Source organism: Canis lupus, chromosome 2, assembly GCF_003254725.2.
Source record: "Canis lupus dingo isolate Sandy chromosome 2, ASM325472v2, whole genome shotgun sequence".
Lineage (NCBI taxonomy): Eukaryota > Metazoa > Chordata > Mammalia > Carnivora > Canidae > Canis > Canis lupus.
In genome coordinates, this window is record NC_064244.1 from 83,460,261 (window position 1) to 83,479,102 (window position 18,842).

At 48.3% G+C, this 18,842-nt stretch overlaps 1 protein-coding gene across 2 annotated transcripts in view; it reads left to right on the forward strand.

The window, feature by feature from the left end:
• The window catches only part of MTOR (mechanistic target of rapamycin kinase), a 120,087-nt gene that overhangs the window by 5,023 nt on the left and 96,222 nt on the right, over positions 1-18,842 (forward strand). For both annotated transcript variants that reach the window (XM_025477154.3, XM_049107286.1), the window contains exons 5-13: positions 671-871; positions 1,717-1,851; positions 9,220-9,495; positions 9,592-9,700; positions 12,605-12,791; positions 13,671-13,799; positions 14,716-14,960; positions 16,026-16,241; positions 16,582-16,787. In XM_025477154.3, the coding sequence (XP_025332939.1) occupies positions 671-871; positions 1,717-1,851; positions 9,220-9,495; positions 9,592-9,700; positions 12,605-12,791; positions 13,671-13,799; positions 14,716-14,960; positions 16,026-16,241; positions 16,582-16,787 (1,704 nt within the window). The remainder of the gene's footprint in view (positions 1-670; positions 872-1,716; positions 1,852-9,219; positions 9,496-9,591; positions 9,701-12,604; positions 12,792-13,670; positions 13,800-14,715; positions 14,961-16,025; positions 16,242-16,581; positions 16,788-18,842) is intronic.

Sequence of the window (18,842 nt, forward strand, 5' to 3'; positions counted from 1 at the left end):
ATATCCCCACTGCTTTTTGAGGTTCATCCCTGGAAAAGGCTGGTTTGAGGGACAGACTTTCAGGCTGCAAGATGAGGGAGAGTCTGTCCTTAAGGGAAAGGATCTGGGAATGTGTGTGCTGAGGATCAGAGCGTCATTTGGATCTTTGCTGTGGGCCCCCTCTTTAGGAGCCAGCCCCACAAGGAGGGGTCCCAGTACTGGGGGAGCGATAGACACCTGAAGTCTGCTTCAAGTCAGCTTTGTCCTTCCTAAGTCTGAAGCTTGAAACAACCTCTGACCTCTAGTTTCTTCCACTGTCAGATGAACACGAAAGCAAGATTAAATATTGAACATTCATTCAATAAATGTTTGTTGGATACTGCCGTGTTCTGGCGATGCTTTTCGGCTGTCAGCAGGGCAGCATACAAAGTCTAAAACACATCTGCCTTCCAGAGCTTATGTCCTAAGATGACAAGCATCCCGTGTTTATAAATACTCCAGTGTAACGAACACAGATGTTTGATCAATTTTGCTTTACTCCTAGGTCCTCAGAGATTCCTAGCTGGAAGGGTGGACAAGTGTGCTCTTTTCCTGATACATATACACGCCCCGGGACAACAAGAGGCCATATTGGGATAGAGCTAAACTCTCTGATACAGATGAGGGTCCTCCGTGTGCTTTTTCCTCCCAGGTTCTAGTTCTCCGTGAGCTGGCTGTCAGCGTCCCCACCTTCTTCTTCCAGCAAGTGCAACCCTTCTTTGACAACATTTTTGTGGCTGTATGGGACCCCAAACAGGCCATCCGTGAGGGAGCTGTGGCTGCCCTTCGTGCCTGTTTGATCCTCACCACCCAGCGTGAGCCGAAGGAGATGCAGAAGCCTCAGTGGTATCGGGTGAGCACATGCCGCGATCCCATCCACCTGCAAAAGCACATTCACAGACAGAATTACCTGGCTGAAGTGGGGGCCCTTGCCACAGAGCGAGTGTCACAGTCGCATTGGTCTCCAGTGATTTCTTTCTTTTTTCTTTTTTTAAAGATTTATTTATTTATGATAGGCAGAGAGAGAGAGAGAGAGAGAGGCAGAGACACAGGCAGAGGGAGAGGCAGGCTCCATGCAGGGAGCCTGACGTGGGACTTGATCCAGGGTCTCCAGGATCACGCCCTGGGCTGCAGGCGGCGCTAAACTGCTGCGCCACTGGGGCTGCCCAAATAAATAAAATCTTTAAAAAAAAAATGAAAATATGATACAGTTAAGCTATAACTTACTGCTTTCTTATGAACAATTGTAAGAGTTCGCAGAGATATTAAAATATAGAAAAGTGGGTATCGGAGAAGCAGCAACATAGTGATACTGATTTAGAAAGGGCTGGTTCTCTCTCCTTCAGTGTCATAAGCCCTGTGCCAATTGCTGCTGCCAAGAAAACCTAACCAAGAAGCTTGTCCCACAAAGACAGCTCTGACTGTGGCATTGGAGACCGGCGTTCTAGGCTTGGCTTGGCTGTGTGACCTTGGACAAGTCATTTAATTTCCTTGAGCCTCTGTTTTTCATCTGTTAAATAGGACAGTCATGGTATCGTTTGGGTTGAAGGTAAACTGGACAAGAGAGCTTGGTAAATTCATGTCATTGATTTGCTGGCACAAGCCAGTGAGCCGCAGAACCCCCTGTGTAGGGGGGTGGGCCTATGTTCTGTCTACCTTTGGACATTGGCTGATGAACACATTCTGTATCTCTAATAGCACACGTTTGAAGAAGCAGAGAAAGGGTTTGATGAGACATTGGCCAAGGAGAAGGGCATGAATCGGGATGATCGCATCCATGGAGCCTTGCTGATCCTCAACGAGTTGGTCCGAATCAGCAGCATGGAGGGAGAGGTGAGAAGCCATGCCAGAAGGGAGTCTGGCGTCCACATGCCGTTCTGTGAACAAGACAGGCGAGATCCTTGTCCTTACAGAGGATGTTTTGTAAGGGAAACAAGCAATAAGCAAGTAAACAGGGTCACTTCAGAAAGTCCTATGAAGTAATGAGATGGAGGGCAGCAGGGGGAGGGCGTGGCTTCCTGTCTGGGTGGTGCCATTGGCGCTGAGACCCGCATGACGTGGAGGGGTGAGCCTTGCAGTGGGCAGGGAGGTTGTGTTCTGGGTGAGGCTCTGTGGTGGGAGAGAGTTTGATAAGTTCAGGGAACAGAAAGAAGGGGAATGTGGTCAGTGCAGGAGAGCAGGGGAGAGGGGAGGGGACACATTCAGAGGCCTCTCGGGTTCGTGGTGAACACTGGCTTTGATTCTCCTTGCAAACATTGGAGGTGTGTACACAGGGCAGTGCTGTGGGGGCCTCCATTTTTAATAATCATTGACGGCTTGTGGGGCAAAGCTTGCATCGTGGCAGGTAGGAAGCAGGAGACTAGTTAAGGGGGTATGGTTAAGAGTGTAAGCATTTTTGTTAGGGAAAAAACATGGGGAGGGATCAGGGAGGGCCTGGCGAGCAGGGCAGCGCTGGCTCTGAGTGAGCAAGACAGTGAAGCAAAGTGGGCTGGAAGCATGCTGGGCCACCGTGCAGCGCCCCGTGGGGGCCTCAGGCCACAGTTGGCTCTGGGGGAGGCCCGCCCAGCATTCCTCATGCGTGCTGTCATTGGCTAGAGCCGACCGCGGCAGGCGTGGCTGTGGCACAAACATGGTGACATCGTCAGAGTCACAGTGGGGCCCTTGGTCAGCTGCAGTCCTTGTGGTTGGGGCCCATTCTCCCGGCTGCCCTGGGAGGCTACTGAAGTAGTCTGGGCGGGTGATGGTGGTGGCCTCCACTGGTGTTGGCAGTGCGGACGCAGAGTAGATTCAGCGTGAGTCCACTGGCTTCAGGATGGATATGTTTGGTGAAGAGCTCCATCGTGTCTTCCTGCATGGGAGTGAGTTGGTGTGAAATTTTGCCGCAGGGCTTCTTGCTTTAATACACCCAGTGGGGGGGGGGGGGCATTTGGTAACGGCAGTGCTGTAAATACGGGGCAGCACCTGCTGCTCTATCTGTAGAACACGGGGGTCTAGCTTTGAATCCCCACCCCTCTCAATACCGTGGACTTGGGTACATTATTTTATTTTTTTATGCATCATATTTCCTTGCTTTTGACGGGGATCTCATCCACCTTACTAGGCTCCTGTGAGGTTTCTAAATACAATTGACCCTTGATGAACACAGGTTTGAACTGCACGGGTGCATGTACATGTGGGTTTTTTTTTTTTTTTTCAGTAAATATATTGGTAAATTTTTTGGAGGTCCGTGACAATTTGAAAACTCACAGATGACCCATGTAGCCTAGAAATACTGAAAATGTTAAAAAGTTCGATATGTCATGAATGCATAAAATACAAGTAGATAGTAGGCTGTTACATTATTTACTACCACAAAATATATACAAATCTATTACTGAAATTAAAAATTTACCCAAACTTATGCACACCAGCATTTACAGACTATACATGGCGCCGTTTGCAGTCGAGAGAAATGTGAGCAAATAGGAAGGTACAACATTAAATCCTAACTGCCTAAGATTAATTGTGGCGCACGCTGTCCCACTGTAGTAATTCCGCAGCCACCTTCTGTTCCGTCGCGGTGAGCTCGTGTTGCGAGAATCTGGTTAAACCGCTGTGCACGGCTGATCTGTGTGCACAGTTGGCCCCTCCAGTAAATTGCGCATTGCAGTAAAAAGGGCTCTGTCGCACTTCTCATGTATTTTTCATCGTGTTTAGTGCAGTACCGTAGACCTTGAATAATACTGTGGAACCCGTAACGAGTGCCATTAGTGAAGTTCTCCCAAGGAGCAGAGTCATGACATTATAAGAAGAAATTGAATGGCTTGATAGGCACTGCAGATTGAGCTCTGCAGCTGTGGCTGCCCACCATTTCAAGATAAATGAATCCAGCATAAGGACCCTTGCAAAAAAAGAAAAGGGAAATCCGTGAAGCTGTTGCTTCAGCTTTGCCAACAGGCACAAAAATCTTGTACTTTTTGAGAAATCTGTTTTATCTCATGTTGAACAGGCAGCTTTTATGTGGGTACAGGATTGCTGTAAGAAAGGCATACTTGAACCCCCTAATACGATTCTAGAAAAAGCGAGACCATTATATGACAACTTAGAGCAAAAGGAAGGCGAGGTATTGAAAGCTAGAGTACTGAATGCCAGCAGAAGATGGTTTGATAAGTTTGGAAAGAGGTTCGACTTAAAAAAAAGTCAAGATAACAGGAGAAGCCGCTTCTGCTGACCCAGGTGCCATAAAGAAGATCACTGAGGGGAAATGATATGTGCCTGAACGGGCTTTAATGCAGACGAAAATGCTCCACTCTGGAAAAGAAAATGCCACAAAGGACATTTATTAGGAGGCAAAACAGGCACCGGGATTTGAGGCAGGCAGGGGCAGGCTCATTCTCTCACTGTGCTACACAGTGGAGCAGATGATCAGGACGGCCCTGATCTAGAAAGCTGCTAACCCTCGAGCTTTGAGGGAAGCTACAAGCACCACAAAAATTCTCTTTCAGGATTTGTTCCCTTAACGCTTTGTCTCAATCCAAGCACCACCTTGCCCATAAGGGATCGCCTTTTAAAGTTCTTTTGATACTGGACAATGTTGGTATTGGACAATGCCCCTGGCCGCCCTGAAGCTCATGAGTTTAACGCCAAAGTCCTCGAAGTGGTCTACCTGCCCCCAAACCCAGCATCTCTAACTCAGCCTCTAGGTCTGGGTCGTGACCTTTAAGGCTCATTACACATGGTACTGTATGAAAAGGATTGTCAACACTGTGGAAGAGGACCCTGATGGAAAGTGGAAGGATTACACCGCTGAAAATGCCATCGTTGTTGTAGAAAAAGCCAAATGCCTTCAAGCCTGAAACACGAAATTCCTGCTGGAGAAAACTGGCCAGATATCGCGCATGACTTCACAGGACTTAACGGCAGATCCAGTCAAGGAAACCGTGAAAAGGATTGGAAGAAAGTGCATGTGGCAAAAAAGGTGGGGGGCTGAAGGGCGATATGGATTCTGTAGAATTTCAGGAGCTAGTAGACGCCACACCAGAGGAATGAACAGAAGACGACTTGTCGGGGCTGAGTGTTTCCGAGCCGGTGCCGGATGAGGAGGAGCAAGACCTGGAAGCCGCAGTGCCAGGACGCAGAAGGCAGCTGACTGTTCAGGACTGCTTTGACTTCCTTTATGACAGGGATCCTTCTATGATACAGGCACTAAAAGTGAAGCAGACCGTGGAAGAAGGATCAGTGCAGTACAAAGACATTCCTGGAGAAGTGAAAAAGCAAAAAAGTCAAACGAGCTAGGATGCATTTCTGTAACGTTGCACAGGGCGTGCGAGTCTCCTGCTGCCCCTCCCACGTCTTCCGCGGCTGCCACCCAGCACGCCGGCCCGCCTCTGCCTCAGCCTACTCACCGTGAGACCCACGAGGTGCAGACCCTCGCCGTGAGCCTCTGCCAGCTAGGGGGTCGTAAACAGTCATTGTGCCAGACGGTTAATAAACTTGCTGTGTGTTTGTGAGTCTTTGTGTGGAAATCTATTGACCGGACGGCAAGACTGAGAGATGTTTTTGTGTCATTGCCTGCGAATTGATCACGTGAGACCTCGTGTGGAAGTAGACAGCCTATCCCTGTGTGGGCGTAAGGTGAGCGATGTCTGCTATAAAGTTAAAGTCAGTAATGTGTTGGTTTTCTTACTGTTTTGTAACTTAGCTTTCAAAGAATTTCGTTGCCGTACAGTATGTCTCCCTCATAATTGGAGAAACTGCATATCAACCTATCATCACAGGTAAGTGGGTTTTAAAAAAATGTATCGGTGTTCCCAATAAAGTTATGAAATATGACTGTGGTGCTACACGTGATAAAAATGTGATAAGGACTCATTCATTAGGGTATAAACTAGGTTACCACGAAGCAACCGTCTAAAACAATCTTACTGCTGCTTTTTCATTATTGGTGCCTGAATCGTTGTATCTGTAAATAAATACTAATTTCTTTTTCACACTATCTTTTCATTTTTGCTGTCTGGTGTTAGTAACACCTCAAACGTCTATGTTGTTTTGCTCCAAATAGGACAGTATTCGTGTAGGTACTGACAGACGATTCATCTTATCCATAGATGACATACACTTATGATATTGAAAGGTACAGTATGGTACCGTAAATATATTTTCTCTTCTTTATGGTTTTTTTGACAACATTTTCTTTTCTCCAGCTTTTTCACTATAAGAATTCAGTATATAATACATACACAAAATATGTGCTAACCAATTGTTTATTATCGGTAAGACTTCCGGTCAACAGTTAGTAGTTAAGTTTTGGGGGAGTCAGAAGTTACACATGGATTTTCAACCATACAGCATGTCTGTGCCCCTAGCCTCCACATTGTTCAAGGGTCGACTGTATACATGAAGGGCCCAAGGCCTAGCACAGCACCCAGTGGAGTTGGTATTCCCTAAGTGGTAGCCCTCACAGATTCCCCACCCAAGTATCCGTGGGCTTTCCACCATAGCCCACACAGCCATGAGATCTTTGTTTTTTTCTAGGAAAACAGCACAGTGTCACCTAATAGATTTATTTATTTATTTCTAAGATTTTATTTATTCACGAGAGACCGAGAGAGGCAGAGACACAGGCAGAAGGAGAAGCAGGCTCTCCGCGGGGAGCCCAATGCAGGACTCGATCCCAGGACCCTGGGATCACACCCTGAGCCGAAGGCAGGTGCTCAATCACTGAGCCACCCAGAGGCCCCATCACCTAAATAGATTTAAATGAAATGGTACTTTGTAAATTTTGTAAATTCTGAAGAACTATCTGGATGTCAGGTATGATTCCATAACTTATCCATTCATTTAACAAATACTGAGTACCTACTGTGAGCCAGCTATACCAAGTCCTAAGAACTAGAACAATGCAACAGTGAATAAAACATTCTAGAAGGAGGAGATAATACACAAAAAAATATACAGTTGATCCTTGAACAATGTGGGGATTGGGGCATCAACACCCACCCCCCCCCCCTCGCCGCCATGCAGTTGAAAATCCTCATGTAACTTTTGACTCCCCAGAACTTAACTAGTAGTAGCCTACTATTCATCAGAAGCCTTACTGGTAACATAAACAATCAATACATATTCTATACGTTATGTGTATAATATACGGTGTCCCTACAATAAAGTAAGCTAGAGGAAAGAAAATACTGTTAAACTCTTAAGAAAGAGAAATACGTTTACAGTCCTGTATTTACAGAAGAAAAAAATCCACATGTAAGTGGATCAGTGCAGTTCACATTCCTGTTGTTCAAGGGTCAGCTGTAGTATATCATATGGTGATGAACGTTCTGGAGAAAATTAGGGCAGGGACAGGGACCAGGAGTGCCAGCATGGATCAAAGATTTCATTGTAAAACGTGACCTCTGAGCACAGTTGTGAAGGGGGTAAGAAAGAAGCCGTACAAATAAATACCTGGGAAGAGACCCAGACAGCTGGTTCTGCAGGCACGGAGGCCTCAGGACGACAGCGTGCTGCCTTTGGAGGGGAACAAGCTCATTGGACTGAGCTGCGTGACGGGAGAGGGGAGGCAGGAGATGGAGTCGGAAGAATACCTAGAGTAAGGAAAGGGGCACATTGTGTAGGGTCTCAGGAGCGACCATACAGACTGTGTGTGTGAAGTGGGAAGCTGTTAGTGGGTTTTGAGCATTGGAGTGACCTGTGACTCGTGTTTCAGAAGGATTGCTGTGGCTACCATGTTGGGTGGATTGTCGACAGGGCACGTGCGGATGCCAGGAGTCCAGTAAGGAAGGACTTAGTGAGGACTTTTGTGGCTTGCACCCTAGTGGGAGATGTGCAGGCTGCTCATTTCTATTTCCCAAAGCTCTCCTCTAGTCAGTATCTAGTACTGGTAGAGTTTTTAAAAATTAAAATCAATGCTCAACGTTGACCACTGTTGTTTACATTTTGGTATGCATCACTCAGGTTGGTTTTCTGTATGCAGAGTATTCAAAAGGTAAATAGCTTTCTTTAAACAAATTTATATACCCACTGGCTTGCTTTTAAGTGTTATGGAAGCATGACTTTTAGCATCTACGTTGGATTCCAAGGGGTGGCAGGGTTCTGAATTTGGGACTTGGGGGTCGATGGGAGAGAGAGAGAGGAGTCCAGGGTTTTGGCCTGAGCCACTGGGGGGATAATGTGGCATTTGCTGAGACGGGAGGAGTGAGATGGAAGGAGCAGGTTTGAGGTAGGTCAGGAGTTTGCTTCTGAACATGTTAAGTTTGAGATACCTGTTGGGCATCTGAGCAGAGAAGTGAGTCATTCCGGGGGGATCTGGGCAGAGACACTGACTTGGGAGTCACCAGCACAGTCGTGACTCAAGAGACTTCCAAGTCCAGAGACCGGATGTCCACCAGCAGAGCACTGGTGTCCTTGGAGAAGAGGTGGGGCCTGGTAAGCTAAGGTCGGGAGAGGAGGAGCACCGTGGTTCTGGGAGGGGAGGAGAGGCCGGGAAAGCAGGGGATCCAAGAAGCCAAGGGAAGAAAGAGTTTCAAAGAGGAGGATACACGAGGCTGGATCAAATGCTGCAGAAGTAAGTCAGATTAGACGAAGACTGAGAATTGACCAGCCGACGTAGCAGCTTCGTAGTCCTGGGTGATCTTGATCGTGATAGTGCGGAAGATCTCTGAAAAGCGAGAGTATCTGTGTCGAGAGAAACGAGCGTTTTCATGTCCTCCTCAGTTTGGACAGTGACTGAGCAGCTTTGCGAAGGACATAGATGTGAGTTCTCAGGCAGTCAGGTTAGCCCCCTCCTGCCACGGCGTCTCAGATCCCCGGAAAATTACTTGCCCAAGTTGTTTCTGCCTGGAAACAGAGAATGTCCTCGCCAGGACCCCGGCGTGGGGCTGTGCATCGCCCTCGCCAGAGGCTTCCTGGCCGCAGCCTGCGGTCTGGTCACGGCCCTGTGCAACTCCTCCGCTTGCCCCAACTCGGGGAGGGACCCTTGGCGGCCAGCCCCCTGCTACTGCTTCCTCATTCGGTAGGTGGTGCTCTTCCGCCTGAATTAGAACAGAGCCAGGCCCCCTGCGGGGTTCTGGGGAATCCACAGAGATAGGGGTGGGCACCCCCCACTTTGAAAATAGTCCCTCTTCAGGGTGGGGCAGACGCGTCGCCCGGTAGACCCCACGGTGGCTCAGCACATGGCACTTGTGAGTAAAGGTGACCCCCCCTCCCCCCGTACAGCGCCTGAGAGAAGAAATGGAGGAGATCACGCAGCAGCAGCTGGTGCACGACAAGTACTGCAAGGACCTCATGGGCTTCGGGACGAAACCTCGCCACATCACGCCCTTCACCAGTTTCCAGGCTGTCCAGCCCCCGCAGTCCAACGCCTTGGTGGGACTGCTGGGGTACAGCTCTCACCAAGGCCTCATGGGGTTCGGGGCTTCCCCCAGCCCAGCCAAGTCCACCCTGGTGGAGAGTCGGTGTTGCCGAGACCTGATGGAGGAGAAGTTCGATCAGGTGAGTAGCGAGAGGCCAGCTGCCCCCCAAGCCCCGTCCCTGTCCCCAGGCTCCGCGGTCCCTTTCCCTCACCGACCCTGCGTCCTCCTCTCTCAGGTGTGCCAGTGGGTGCTGAAGTGCAGGAACAGCAAGAACTCGCTGATCCAAATGACAATCCTTAATTTGTTGCCCCGCCTGGCCGCGTTCCGACCTTCTGCCTTCACAGGTGAGGATGTCGCGGACGTGTCCTGTCATTACCCGTTTAAGGGAAACCAAACGGAAGCGATGTCAGAGAGTCACGCTTGCTCTCATTTGAAGTGACGTTGACTGCGGGGCTGGTCTGGGTGCCTTGGCCTCCCGTCTGGTTTCGGCCGCGCCACGTTCAGGCAGCAGACACAGGCAGAAATCACAATGTGGAGACAGAGGCAGTTCTGGAACCAAGCAGCTTGCATGTATGGAAGACAAGTTCATGACAGGCCTACCTGTCATGAGAGACCAAAGGAGGGGCAGTGTGGGTTTACATACCTGCAGCAGCCTCTCTGTGGGACGGGGGGATTTGGTGACCGTCCTGCCTCTGCCCCTGACGTGGTTGCCTCCGCACTCTCAGGGAGGAAGGACTGGAGGTGCTGGAGGCAGGTTTGAGGGATGAGGGACTGCGGCTTCCCATATTCCTGCCCTGGTTTCCCTGGGCAGTGGGAATCCTGGCCGTGGAGCTGCCCCAGCTCAGACGCTGGCTGCTGCCTACGGCCTTCCTGGGTGACTCCAGCTGGAAGCACTCTCCCCCGCCCCAACCTTTCTTTATAGCCCCCAGCTGTGGAAAGTTTGGCATCAGAACTGGGATGAATCCTGCTTCTGTCCTTAACTGTAGGTTCCAGACAGGTTGACCTTCCTGGGCCTCTGCTTCCTGACTCCTAAAATGAGAATGACAGTCCTTGCCTTGCAAGATGAACTGCGTTAATGGCTGCACACCTAGTCCCAGGGCCGGAGTAAGCCCCAGTGGATGGGAACCATTATTATGTTTTTACTGCCTCCTCTACCTCCTTCAGATTCATTTTAGAAGTAAGGTCAAGGGCAAGAATGATAATAATACTCCAGTTGCCTGTTTGTACTTAATATCCTTATCTTACCTCCCTGCTTGCTGAGTGGAGAGACCCTGTCTTGAGCTTCTCTTTGCACCTCACTGGGGTGCACCTTGCCTGTGCTTCAGAAGGATTCAGGAGCAAATGAGAGCCAGGAGTGGAAGGGCAAGGTCAGCCTGACCTTCAGCAGATGCCATTCCCAGTGCACACCACCCAGATGAAACGAGAAAAATACATCGTTGGTGTCCAGTGTGCTGTAGTGAGACTAGAATGTGTTAAGTAAGGATGAGACAATTAGCCACATAAAATCAGTGAAGCAGAGAGAAATGATATCATGGAAATCAGCTGCATCTTTCCAGTTTTCCATTCTTCCTACCTGGTGCCCAGCAGCTGTTCTCCTTTTTACTGACCAGACATGCCCCTGTTCAGTAGAGCTTTAAATAACCATGGTTTGAACGTCTGTGGTTCAAAAGAAAGTAATAACTAGGCCGAATTTGATCAAAGTCTGGCATGAATTTGATCAAAGTTACCCCAGTAAGTTCAAAGGACCGCCTAGGAGCAAGGATACCAAGGCTCAGAGGTCCCCTAGGTTTAGGCATTTGATGTGGGTTTTTGTTGTTTTATTAAATAATACACTAAAATGTGTCATGGAAATTCAGCCTGGACAGCCTCCATGCACACGCCCCATTGGGAAAGTGCCACTTTTTAAAGACCTGCAGTTTGGAAGTCATTGCTTGAACTTCCAACGATGCAGGCTGTGGGCCTTTCAAGCACCCTGAGAACAGTGTCAGATTCCTAGTGTCTGAGGATGCTGAGTCGGGCAAAGGACATCACCCTCCTGGGTTAAGCTCCTTTCCTGCTGAAATGCTGTCCCCGTGCAGAGGTCCCTTTTCCCTCGTGAGCATGCTCTGATTTTAAGGTTACGTCACTTGCTCTTCTGTTTTCAAGCCACAGAGTGCCACAGCGTCACTTGATCACGAGAGCCACGAGACAAGACCTTTCTTATTAGAGTAAATGCAGGGAGGCGTCTATGCTGTCTGGGACTCCACTGCCTCCTAAATGTGCTTCTGGGGGGCCTTGCGCACCCCTCACTTTCTAGTGGATGTGTGGTCTTGCCTTCCCTACTGCTACGTATGTTCTGCTGGTGCACAGACTTGAGGCCGGCAAGATGGAGGGGGAAGAAATAGAGGCGAGGCAAAAATCAGGAAATTCCAGCCTTCAGAGGAATAATAACGCTTTGGCTTAAATTGCCCAAGAATCGCCTACCCGTGCACATTGGCTGATGTAAACTTAATGAAAGTACACTTGTGGCCTCCCAAATTACAGACTAAATCTTGTTCTATTGAATATAACTCTAACAGAAATCTCTGGGTAATAGCAAAGTGATTTCCCAGCCTAAGCTGGGTAGAATGGCCTGTTTATTGCAAACAGTATTCAATATTGCTTTAAATTTCAATGTAACATAAAATCGTTTAGATGATTGTCTCTTTGTTTTTAAGCAAGATTTAATATAGGTTTCTTAAATAAGAGCATATAGTGTTTCCCTCAAAGTATAGCACTAACGGGGACAATTATGCAATATTATTGTTTTGGAGATCCTTTAAGATCTTGTGTGTGTGTATTTTAATTAAGGGGGGAAAATTTTTCTATTTCTAATATTTCCAAAAGATATATCCGATGAGTGATTATCAAGCATAAGATTTTGGTTAATACATCCTCGAAATTCTTTATCTTTTTCCAACAAGCTATCTTAATTTTTTTTTGAAAGATTTTACTTATTTATTTGAGAGAGAGAGAGAGAGAGCACAGGCAGGGGGCAGACAGAGGGAGAGCGAGAAGCAGGCTCCCCCCTGAGCAAGGAGGCCGACACAGGGCTCCATCTCAGGACCCTGAGATCTTGGCCTGAGCTGAAGGCAGATGCTTAACTGACTGAGCCACCCAGGCGTTGCGCTTTTAATTTATTAAATTTAAGTGTTTCACAGGAACTCTGACCTTTAATATATACACCAACCTTAACCCTGACCCATATGCTTTGTCTTTCTTGTGATCAGATACCCAGTACCTCCAAGATACCATGAACCATGTGTTAAGCTGCGTCAAGAAGGAGAAGGAACGTACAGCAGCCTTCCAAGCCCTGGGGCTGCTTTCCGTGGCTGTGAGATCTGAGTTTAAGGTCTATTTACCTCGTGTGCTGGACATCATCCGTGCAGCCCTACCCCCTAAGGACTTTGCCCATAAGTAAGCATCCCTATTATGATTTCACCGTCTGCCCCATTTGGTCGGAGAGAAGGGATGCTCCAGCCCAGTTTCCATGGAGCTTAAGCCCATTCTCTGCATCATTAACCTTCAGGGGGTAGCATATCATTCACCGCCCAGCCCTTCCTTGGTTGGGTGCCAACCTTTTTCAAATGAAGTGATGGATATATAAACATTTGGGGAAATTGGATACCCTGTGGACACGTTAGGTGCCAGTGCTGTTTTCAATATTGTTATTAACTGGGAATCTCCTAGTTTTGCTGTTTTCTCTGGCTTTCAGAGGTCTTTTGATGTAAGACCTAAAAAGAGAGCCTCTGGACTGGAACTGAAGGGAACTAATGGTCCCTTTTTCCTGATTGCTGAAGTTGGGTGCAATATTCCACCCTTCAGAACCTTTAGGTGAATAAAATACAAGAAAAACCCTCAGTGCGCAGCTCAGTGTTGATCAGAGCTGTGTTAGTAGCAAGGATCGTTCTGGTGACAGCATAAGCCTCCGCATTCTAAAGCCCAGCCTTCTCACGGTGGGGAGAAGGATTTCTTCCCATAAGATGGATGCACCCTACACCCTGGCCCTTGATACACACATCGGTTTGCTTCCTAAATAGGTTCTTTGGCCAGCACCGCACTAATTGGTGCCTTGTGTGCAAATTCCGGAAAGGGGCCCCTTAAGACACACGACTGCCATCTGCTGGATTGTTGTTAAATTCAAGTCTCCAGTGTCTCCAGTGTCGTGGGCCCCTAGAGTTGTGCTGTCAGTTCCCTGCCTGGATCACCTGCCCTCCTTGCCCCAAGGCGATTTTGAGGTGGGGCATCACACCATGTCATTGTGTCTGAAGTAGCCACGTTTTTGGTCCTCTGCAGGAGACAGAAGGCCATGCAGGTGGATGCCACAGTGTTCACCTGCATCAGCATGCTGGCCCGGGCAATGGGGCCGGGCATCCAACAAGATATCAAGGAGCTGCTGGAGCCCATGCTGGCAGTGGGACTGAGGTGGGTGTCAGAAACTCGAGCTTCTCCCATCTTAGGTAGTGTGAGCCTTGACCCGCAGCATCAGGACGGCACTGAGAGAGAGCTGTGCATGGGTGTCTGCATGGTAAACTGGATGGGCAGGCGAGCTCACGCTAAACACACAGGCTGGTTTTTGAATCCTGGTTCCATCTCTAGTTAGCTGTGTGATCCTGACCAAGTTATTTGACTTCTCTGAGCCTCAGTTTTCTCACCTGAAGAGCGGCCACAATCTCAGCTCCCATTGCCCGGGGTTGTCGAGGGGGTTAAGTGAAAGAATTGATGGAACAGTCACTCTGGTCTCTGGGTCTTGCACATAAGAAGTCCTCGAGCGATATTTGCAGGTGTTTATGTTACCATTGGGAAACTGCCTAGCTTTTCTCACTTGCATTCTCTTAAGCTATAAAGTAAGAATAATGTTCTCAGTTTGCTTCCCAGATTGTTTATTGAGCCTTGGTCTTCTGCAGTGTCTAGATTATATTTAGTAAGTCCTGGCAAAGACTAGAAATCTGTACATTGTTTGGAAATCTCTGACTAGGCCAAGAGAATTCAGGACATTTCTATTTTATAGTATCCTTTGTACTTTAAAGACCACGCAGGGGATCCCTGGGTGGTGCAGCGGTTTAGCGCCTGCCTTTGGCCCAGGGCGCAATCCTGGAGTCCCGGGATCGAGTCCCACGTCGGGCTCCCAGCATGGAGCCTGCTTCTCCCTCCTCCTGTGTCTCTGCCTCTCTCTCTCTCTCTCTCTACGTCTATCATAAATAAATAAATCTTTAAAAAAAAAAAAAACAAACCACGCAGTATGGGCCCAATCCCCTCTCTGACAAGGAGGGTTATTTCTTCTCAAGAACAGACAAACGTCTTGTGCAGCGCCGTAGGTACCTGATTTCCTTCCCCTTAGCCCTGCCCTCACTGCTGTGCTCTACGACCTGAGCCGTCAGATTCCGCAGCTGAAGAAGGACATCCAGGATGGGCTCCTGAAGATGCTGTCCCTGGTCCTGATGCACAAACCCCTCCGGCACCCGGGCATGCCCAAGGGCCTGGCCCACCAGCTAGCTTCCCCCGGCCTCACAGCCCTCCCCGAGGCCAGCGATGTGGGCAGCATTACTCTTGCCCTGCGAACTCTTGGCAGCTTTGAGTTTGAAGGTAAGGAATCACAGCCATTCTTGCCAAGATAGCGAGTGTTCCCGGGAACCCCAAGAAAAGAATGAGGGCTCCTAGAATTCCGGTGTCTTGCTGGGGATCCTGGAGACACCGGGAGCTGATCCTGTAGTGGCTCAGCCTCCAAGCTCTTTGCATGTATTGTTGATGCCTCTTCGTTTCTTTCTTCCATCCTGAGTTTGAGGGCAGATGGTGTTCAGGGAAATTATGCATTGATCAAGGAATTAATGCTTCAGAGATGAGAAGGTCAGAGATGGAGCCCCCCGAATCCCTCCCCTTGTCCATGAAGCTGAGATGGTATTTAATGCTTTAAAATGTTTAAGCTGGAGACTTTTAGGTGTTTCATTCCTATGGCAATGTGATTTTCAAGAGTGCTGTACTGTGTAGTTCTGTTTGGAGTTCTAAGCTGCAGATAAACCCACATCAGTGCCCTAGGGAGATTTATTCAGGAGAGAAAAAATGGGTACTTTTGAAATTTAAGATCATGTAGGTGGTATTGCTCAAGACTGCGGGGAAACAAGCAAGTACAAAAAGTCTGAACGTGCCATCTGAATGCTTACAGCCGTCTGTGGTTTCCCTCTTGTAGTTCGTCCCTTGCATTGATCAGCACCCAGGATAATTTATGTCTAATGAATAGAAAGTAGCTATATTTAAACCCAGCCTACATCAGACTCTCTTTTGGTATTCAAATCTGGGGACTAAAATAGACAAGGTAAATTTGGTCAAGAATTGTTCTTACTCTCTGGGAATATAAAAGTTTGGGTCAAAATAAAACAGAATCATTCATTCTTTGAAGGAAATAAAGAAAGGATTAAGATGGGGGGGTGGGAGGATGCCTTTTTTCTGTCTCTCAGCTCCTCCGCCTCCCTTCCGCCTCTGTGCTGACTGGAAACCCATTTGTTGCCTTTTTTTAAAGAGAAGAATTCTGGGTCAATATCTTGTGGAAAATTGAATTCGTAACCATGAAATGAAAAATGCAGCTAGCAAGTTGTAGACCTACCAACCAAAGCCGCAGCGTTTATTTTGTTTTCTCTCTGCCTCTGTATCCAGGCCACTCTCTGACCCAGTTTGTCCGCCACTGTGCGGATCATTTCCTAAACAGCGAGCACAAGGAGATCCGCATGGAAGCTGCCCGCACCTGCTCCCGCCTGCTCACGCCCTCCGTCCACCTCATCAGTGGCCACGCTCATGTGGTCAGCCAGACTGCAGTGCAAGTGGTGGCAGACGTGCTCAGCAAACTGCTTGTGGTTGGGATAACAGATCCTGGTACGGTTTATGAGACAGGAGCAGTCCGTGCGCCTGGGGCAGTTGGAATTAGCCAGTTTCATTGCATGGCTCTCTAGAGACTCAGCCTCAGCAAGCCGATGTCCAGCTGATGTCTCTGCCAGAGCATTAGGCTTGGCTACTCTACCCTACTGGTGTAAAAGGATCTGTCTTTAGTTCTGTTGTCTTTGCTCCTATGAGTAGAGGAAAAGCTGACAGGTTAGATGAGAGAAAGGTACATGGCATCCTCTCACTAGGCCAGAGGCAGTGGGTCAGAAACTGGGAAATGACCAGAGGGATGATGGCATTGAAGAGGCGTTCAAAGGCGAAATTGCTCTTGCAGACCCTGACATCCGCTACTGTGTCTTGGCGTCCCTGGATGAGCGCTTTGATGCACACCTGGCCCAGGCAGAGAATTTGCAGGCCCTGTTTGTGGCCCTGAACGACCAGGTGTTTGAGATCCGGGAGCTGGCCATCTGCACCGTGGGCCGGCTCAGTAGCATGAACCCGGCCTTCGTCATGCCTTTCCTGCGCAAGATGCTCATCCAGGTAATGGTGTGACCTAGAGGCAATGGGGAAGAGCCGTTTGGGGAAAGACAGATGAGGACAAGGAAGGGGAGAAAGATCGAGATACCTGACAAAAGCCCTGTTTGGCTCCAAGGGTCCATGTTTTCCCAGCTTCTTGGCAGCATGACCCCAGGGGGCCTCTTATCCCAGGCGAACGTCTTCTGCAGCTCTTTTCTTGTTCCTGGCAAGTCACCAGAGGTCCCACTCCTTGGCCCTCTCCACTCGGTCTGCTGCACATGGTGTCAGTTTTCCTAGCACCTCTCTGTCCTTCCACTCTCCTGCTCTTGCTGAGTCCAGGTCAGGCACAGAGGCCAGGTTTGGGAACAGTTCCAGCACTGCTTCTTGTAGTCATTGCCCTGGTCTGTGGTCCCTGGCTTTGGTTCATAAATCACGTCAGAGGCCAAACTAAGCTGCTGGACTAGAGTCAAAGATTGAGATTGACCTTGCTGCTCTGTCTATTAGGAATTTTTTTTTAAGTAGGCTCCACACTGAACGTGGGGCTCGAGCTCGCAACCCCAAGATCAAGAGCTGTATGCTCTACCGACTGAGCCAGCCAGGCGCCCCAGGATCTGAGCTAAAACCTGGCTCCCCAGTTTTTGTCTCCACCTACCCCATAAATTGTCTGGCCTCCTTGTGATTGGTGCATGGTCCAATCCTTCCTGCCTCGAGTTATTTCCACCCAGCTCTTCTGGGTCTCACTGTGGCTCACCCAGTCCTTTCCTGTCCCGACTCCACCCTGTCTCTACCTCCTCCTCTGCTTCCTGACCCACCCACATAAAGAACATAAACACAGAAAAATGATTAACACATGTAACTTTCATCCTAGAGAAACATTGTGTATTCACAATCCATCGAAGGTAAAGTGACTATTAAGTCATATTATTAGTCAATAAATTAGAGGATTAAATTATGTTGGAATCTGTTTCTTCAAGTATTGGCCAAATCCTGCTTTAAAGCATGATATAGAAATATCTCCTAATGAGAATATTAGCATGTTCGTTCAATCAATAGATGTTTGGACATCTACCACGTTCTAGGTGCTGCCGGGCCCTGGGAACATCCGTGAACAAGCCAGCCGTGGCCTGTGTCCTCAAGAAGGTTACAATAAACTGTTGGGCTATCAGGCCATCTCATTGTTCTGATTTTGGAGAATGTGAAGCACCGTTAAATGAATTTACCGTGTACTGAGCTTAGCCCTTGAAACTCCGAAGTTTTTAATTTTCCTTGTTTTCAAATGTGGATACACACCTTCCCAAGTCACCTTGCACATTTTCATGCCTTGGTAAGGGACATTGCCCAAATGTGCTTTAAGTGGCCTTTTCTGATGCCTGGATCATCAGAGTGGGCATTGGGTATTGTGAGGGCACAGTGATGCTCTCGGCTCTGGAAGTGAATTTGGGGATCTTTGATTTGGCCCTTGGTGCTCCAGAGATCTGTGCTCTCCTCGCAAATCCTGTTTCCTCCCTGCCAGCCATCTCCTGGCTCTTGTGGGTCCATTCTCAGCATCCCTCTCTCTCACTGCTGTCTTCTGTGACGGAGGAAAACAGACTGCCAGGGGATCCAGAAAGTTAGGATTATTAAATGAATAACCTAAGACAAAATATATTATTAAATCATAGACTCCTCTGGGTAGAGAGTTAGCATCTACTTTTCTCACGGTCCAGAGATTTCCTTCTGGCAACTTCAGCTCGCCAGAAATCTGTCTATATTAGGTTGTTTATATCTGTGTCACTATGAGTAGGACATGTTGATTTGCTGGTATTTTAAGGATGTCAGAACAAACATGTTATTCCTTTTCATTAAGGTCCAAGGGGATTTGATTGATAGAATCCCTCCTATTTGGGTTTATCTAGATGTCCCTGAAACCAATACTGAGTATTAATATTTCTTTCAACAGCGTAGCTGTTCTAACTGTTCTCTGGTCCTTTTGTCATTATTTATAGGCTCTTAGTGATTTGCTGCCCAAAGATTTTCATTCCTTGTTTCTGCAGACTCCTGCTCTCACTGTCCCTGTTGGTTTTCTTAGTTCCCTGTGCC